The sequence below is a fragment of the Capsicum annuum genome, chromosome 2, assembly GCF_002878395.1.
Source record: "Capsicum annuum cultivar UCD-10X-F1 chromosome 2, UCD10Xv1.1, whole genome shotgun sequence".
Taxonomy (NCBI): domain Eukaryota; kingdom Viridiplantae; phylum Streptophyta; class Magnoliopsida; order Solanales; family Solanaceae; genus Capsicum; species Capsicum annuum.
Window position 1 is genome coordinate 88,746,687 of NC_061112.1, and position 5,956 is coordinate 88,752,642.

The 5,956-nt window shown below is 35.4% G+C and overlaps 1 protein-coding gene across 2 annotated transcripts; it reads left to right on the forward strand.

Moving 5' to 3' along the window:
* The first annotated feature begins 384 nt into the window (after positions 1 to 384).
* LOC107860986 (B3 domain-containing protein At5g18090-like) lies at positions 385 to 4,121 on the forward strand. Of its 2 annotated transcripts, none has more exons than XM_047406402.1 (3): positions 385 to 637; positions 724 to 1,075; positions 3,442 to 4,121. In XM_047406402.1, the coding sequence occupies exons 2-3, from the start codon at positions 727 to 729 to the stop codon at positions 3,606 to 3,608; spliced, it is 516 nt and encodes a 171-aa protein (XP_047262358.1). In that variant the 5' UTR covers positions 385 to 637; positions 724 to 726; the 3' UTR covers positions 3,609 to 4,121. The 2 variants fall into 2 exon arrangements, with proteins under 2 accessions (XP_047262358.1, XP_016561890.2); XM_016706404.2 differs by having other exon boundaries at positions 385 to 628.
* Positions 4,122 to 5,956: the final 1,835 nt, after the last annotated feature.

The window sequence follows — 5,956 nt, forward strand, 5'->3', positions numbered from 1 at the left end:
ATAGAAAAGAAAATCACCACCATGGATTGTGGTGTAGTAGTGAGACTATCCCATCCTTAATCAAAGGTTTCAGGTTCGAGACTTCGGCATGGATAAAATCATGTTAGGAGTGCCACCCCCAGAATGGATCTTGCAGTGTGTAATTCGAATTAGTCGGGCTCCAATGTGATACCGGACACTGGGTGGAAAACCAAAAAAAAAAAAAGTTAAAAAGAGTAGGAGGAAGATTTACCCAAATGGACCTTACGATGCGCTATCCGAATTAGTCGGAGCAGTCGGAATTCTAATGTGAATACCACCACCGGGTGAAAAAAAAAATGTTAAAAAGAGTAGGAGGAAGAGTTATAATAAAAAGTGAGAAAATGCCACTAGGTATAAAAACAAAATTGTGAAAGAGTAAGACGCCCTACAGTAACAAATTGATAGTTAGGTAGAAACACTCCTCACACAACTATTGTGTGTAGTGTGAGATTAGCACAAACAACAACAGAGTAGTAGTATACTACTTCACCACCAACTGTTGTCTTCTCTTCTTCCTGCTATCTTAATTTTCAATATGGTAGTGGATCCAAATAACAATCATCCATCTTTCTCCAACCTACTTCAACAAGGCTTTATGGATAAACTTGTAAGTTAGGTACTTTTTTTTAAAACCAAAAGTTGACATCTTTTTATTCTTGCTTTGTTTTCTTTCTGACTCATGAGTTTCCCTAAAATTGTTAGCGAATGCCTGCTGCTTTTGTCAAAGAACACAAGAAAATGTTGGCAAAGACATGCCTAGTGAAAACTGATGAAGGGTTTTCTTGGGAAGTGAAGTTAGTGAAGGAGACTTCTCATTACTTCATATGTGAAGAAGGCTGGTCACGGTTTGTGATGCATCACAAGTTGGAGCTAGGAGACATGTTGATCTTCTTTCTCGTTGAAAAGTCGACCTTCTATGTCCTGCCTTACTCCAAGAAATCTGTTACCAACGTTAGACATTTTGAGGAACTCAGCAGTTCTGACGAAGAGAACATTCAAATCGGACCTTCAAGAATATCGAAGAAAGTTAAAACAGAGTCAATAGAGTCTTTAGGTATGTGTAGTGCTGATCTCTTTATGCACTTGGTTTCTTTTGGTTGCGTATTTGTGTGCAAGCTTTGAAAGAAAGTACTACGTTTTGGACTATTTTAGCCTAGTTAAAGTCGCTATTATTTGTTGAAATTATGTCATATTTGAACAACCTTAAGCACTATTATAGCCTAGTTACAGTCCTATTATTTTGTTGAATTTTGTCATTTCTGAATAAATTAAAACAACCCTTTTGTCCTAGTTATTGTAAGGCTATGTACAATAAACCTTGTAGTCCGTCCCGGGGAGCTTTAGTGTGTCGGGCTGCCCTTTCTTTTCTTAATAACTGCATGATGTTTGTCTGAGTCTGGTTTCATCATGAGAGTAGGTAAATCTGATGCCAAATCTCCTGAGTAAGAATGTGAATGAAAGTAAAAACTGAGCCAGTAATTCTATCATCTGAAGAAGATATGGGAGAAATACATTTGGTATACTTAATTGTTTTCAGTTTATCTGTGTATGCACCAGAATCAACGGCAGACACAATGAAAAAACAAATGAGTGCATATAGATCATACTGAATACTTAGGGTTAAGTCCTAGCTAAATGCTGTTGATTTCTTGTATTTGCTATTAAGGTAACGCAAACCACTCTTTTAGCCTAGTTAAAGATTCGTATATCATCACATCTTCTAAGTAATTTCTGACCTCACCTTCAGCGACAACTAAATTAGGGAATATATCTCTTTCTTTGTCTCACTCTGGTTAATTTTCTCGACCCTGAATGTTTCATCATGAAAGGATGTAACGACGCCAAAGCTGATAACATGCTCGCGGTGTGAAAAAGAAAGTTCCCGAGACTAAAGAAGGGAAGAAAGTCTTTATGGAGGTAATAGAATTATCAGACTCTGAGGAAGAAAACGTTGATCCATCCTCTAGCTCCAAAAATGGGGGAAATTCATGCTATTCACATCCAGGTAACATGAGAAAATTAAGTTGGAGGTGACAAAAAAAAAAAAAAAAAAATTTAAATTAGAAAAGGCAACAATTTTGACCAGCTAGGGTCAAAGCTTCATTTAAATTGTGATTAAATTAATTGGGGTGTAAAATTTAATTTTTAAAAACTTTTTAATTTGTTAAAATATCCTCCAATTCCAAATTTCAAATTTTAGAGTTTCCCATTTTCTTATCTTTCAATTTTTCTTCTTTTTCTTTCTCCCTATCTTCTTCTTATTTTTTTTCCTCTCTCTATGGATTTTTCTTTTCTTCCATATTTTCTTCTTTCTTTTTCTTTCTCTTTTCATTTCGTTCTTTCTTTTTTAATTTTTATGAACTATTCTTTTAAAAAAAAAAAAATTGAAGAGTTTGAAAAGAAATTTTTTGATTTCTTTCAAAAATGAATGAAGAAATAATTTAGCAAATTCAACAACTAGGAGAGTTGCTTCAGCAACTACGAGGGTTGTTTCAGTAACTACGGTAATTTTGCTGCAACAACTACTATTAGTTGTTGTGTTACAACAATTATCGAAGTTGCTGTAGTAATTATCGAAGTTGCTGTAGCAACTTCGACTATTGCTGCAGCAACTTCGATACTTACTTAATTTCTGAAGAAGATCTGATTGGAGGAGGAGCCCACGAAAAAGTGATATTTATTGTAAAAATGGAGGTGGTGGTGTTGGTGATGATGCCGAATGAGAAGATGACATTTGTTGTGGTGTTGATAGCGACGGTGGTAAAGGAGAAAGAATAAAAATAGGCAATAGTTATGTAGAGAGAGAAAATAATGGTGAATCTGAAAGAGGTGGCAATGGTAGTGATAGTGGAGGAAGAGGAGGTGGCGGCTGTGGGCGGCAACAAAAAGGGTGTGGAGGAGGAGTGGTGGTGATGGTGTAGGGATCTTTGTGAAAATATGGGGTAGGAATCTTTATGTAAATAATAAAATTTGAGGGTTTTAATATTAGTATCATTAACACTAATCTTAAAATTGTCACCTCTACTCAATATTGTGTCACTCTTTTTTAGTTTTAAAACTTTTTTGTGATCCTTAATTAATTTGTCCGGGTAACATCGACCCTTTTAATGTTTGGTATGTTTAATTGTTTTCAGTTTATCTATGGATGCTCAAGATCGATGAGAAACAATGAAACAGAAATAATGCATATTAAGTCATACCGACTAATTGGGATAGATTCCAAATAGCTCTTGTACTTGTATTACGTCTTCTAGTTCTGCACAAGTGTAGTTACTGACTTGTATATCATCGTGACTATAAGTATGAGACTGCCTTTGAGTGCCTCCCTGAAACCCTTATCCCTTCCCTTTCAGCCCACAATCACTTTGTCTCCCCTCCATTTCATTCATTTTCTCAACCCTGGAGGTTTCATCATGATAGGAGGTAAATCCGACACAAAAGCTGCTAGCATGCTCGATGTGAGGAAGAAAGTTCTCGAGACTAAAGAAGCGAAAAAGGCTGCCAAGGATCCTGAGAAACCTAAGATGCCTGCAAGGTCTATCTACATTAAGCGAGAACGGAGGTCTGCCAGGGATCCTAAAAACTGAAGAAGCCTGCAAGTTCTTTCTTAATTTTCAAGGAGGACTTTAGGAAGCAGTTCATGAAGGATAATCCAAAAAATAAATTTGAGACTGCTGTCAATAGAGCTGGTGCAGAGAAGTGGAAGAAATTGTCTGCTGCTGAAAAAGGTCCTTATATGGCAGAGGCAAAGAGAAGGATGGAGGAATACCATAAGAGCAACGCTGCTTATAACAAACGAGTAGCTGCTGGAGCTTCTAATCAAGAGGAATCTTACAATTCAATGTCCAAGGTTGATGATGAAGAGGAGGAGGAGGAGGATTGAAGATGTTTTAAATGGATGAGGAAATTGGGGAGGAAGCTTGTGCAATCTCTTCTATACGAGGCCTCTTCTTTTACCATATAACACTTGCAATCGTTTTTGCTGTTATTTTCGGAGGGTAAAGATGAAACTAGAACAGTTTCTTTCATAGCTCAGTAGTTTATGTACATTTTACTTCAATGCTGCTTATTCCTAATTCAGCCTAGGTGTTTGTCCTTCATGGCTAGTATATGGATTTCTATCTAATTCGTCTAGTTTGTTGGTAAGATTTGTTCTTGATATGCACTCTTTGTTAAACTCGGGATAGCTTTCCGTTCTACCTTTTCCTATGGGGTTTCTGGGACCCATAGAAATTATGTCATCCATAATTTGCCTAAAGAACAGAGTGATTTAGTATTGTAACGAATTGCATGCGTCCTGGTATCAGCATATTGTGTGAAATTTGAACTTTCAGCATTTGTGGAGTGAAGAGGTGTTGAATGGTAAATAAAGCATTTTCCTGAAAACACACCAATAGAAATGATGCAATTTATTAGTCCTTTCAAAGAAAAAAAGATACACTTATATTTCTTTTTTCTGAGAATTCTTTGTATTATAGCTATATAAATATTATGACATATTTAAGAATTCACAAATGTCAAAAATCTTATAAGTGCATTGTTATAACATATTTTAGACCACGAATTTAATAATGCTCTTTCTATCTTAAACTTTACGATGAAACAAACTATAATAAAATAATGGAATGGAGGAGTACATCAGAGCATTATGGAGTACTATCTTTTAACAGCCATCCACGGCCAGCGAATCAAATACTCATTTGCCATAATTAAGGTAGACTTAATTTACACAATCAAACATTGCAACCTGGGAGCAAATTGTACAACCATCTTGATCGTGACTTTTGGCCTTGATAACCACAATTATAGATAGGCCATGTCAAAGAGAATCCCTTTACAAAAGATTTTACTGCTTGTACCAGGAAAGCCAAATTTTCAGGATTTGTTCTGTCACAACGTTTTCTTCCTTCCAATCAAAATCTTTTACTTAAATGAAGAGCCCAAGGGAGAGAGAAGGAAATTTCACAAAAATGGAGTGATACAAATTCTGGTTGTGGGAGCCTAGATGGATGAAATTTGCATAAAAGAGGTATGACAGTACTTTTCATGAAATATATTTTCCACTGTCCCCAAACAGCTTTTTAGAGTTTGCCAGTTTGGTAATAAACCATCTCCCTGAATTAGGAATATTTTGTCTAGCAAAGTTCATAAACTTAACCCGAAATTAATTATAAATTTCTGAAGGAATTGGTTTATAGTACACCTCTGAACAAATTATTTTCCGTTTATGATATATGGAGACATGTAGTAAAATAGACCTTGTGGTCCGATTATCCCAGAATATGTACAAAGTGGAAGCTTAGTGCACCAAAGTGATTTTTTTTCCTTTAGTGATATACTTAACAAAACCAGAACAGCTCCGTCAAACAGATTCTAGCTGGACCCTAGTTAGTCCATATCCATTATTCTTTATTTAGGTTAAGAAGGATACTTCTTCCGTTTTAAAAAGAATGACTTACTTTGACTTAGCACAAAATTTAAGAAAATAAAAAAAAATTGAATCTTCTGGCCTTAAATTAAAGTTGTGTCAAATGTACCAAAATACCCTTTAATCTTGTGGTCCTAAACATGCCACGTGAAAAGTTGAAATTAAAGTATTGCCAAAAAAAGAAAGGGGTCATTCTTTTTTAAACGGATTAAAAAGAAAACTATATCATTCTTTTTTAACCGGAGGGAGTAGTAAACAATGAGCATTTATGTAATAGACTCCAACTATTAGGCTATTGTCACATCCTAAAATAATCCCTAGGCGTGACTAGCTTTCGCTAACACCACTTGCTGGAATAATCAATTTTCCTTACATTCACAATGTCCATAAACACTGAGATAAAAATATATGCATGAAATAATTATTAAACGCAAAGTAATTATCCACCTAGTTATCGTAATACGATTTATGAAAACAACAATACTTAGTTGATAACTCTCTAGCCCC

Bases quoted from the DNA above. Each gene is read 5' to 3' on its own strand.
- LOC107860986 (XM_016706404.2), top strand. From the start codon at position 557: ATGGTAGTGGATCCAAATAACAATCATCCATCTTTCTCCAACCTACTT. The intron at 629-723 runs GTAAGTTAGGTA...TAAAATTGTTAG, and splicing joins AAGGCTTTATGGATAAACTT to CGAATGCCTGCTGCTTTTGT. The intron at 1,076-3,441 runs GTATGTGTAGTG...TCATCATGATAG, and splicing joins AGAGTCAATAGAGTCTTTAG to GAGGTAAATCCGACACAAAA.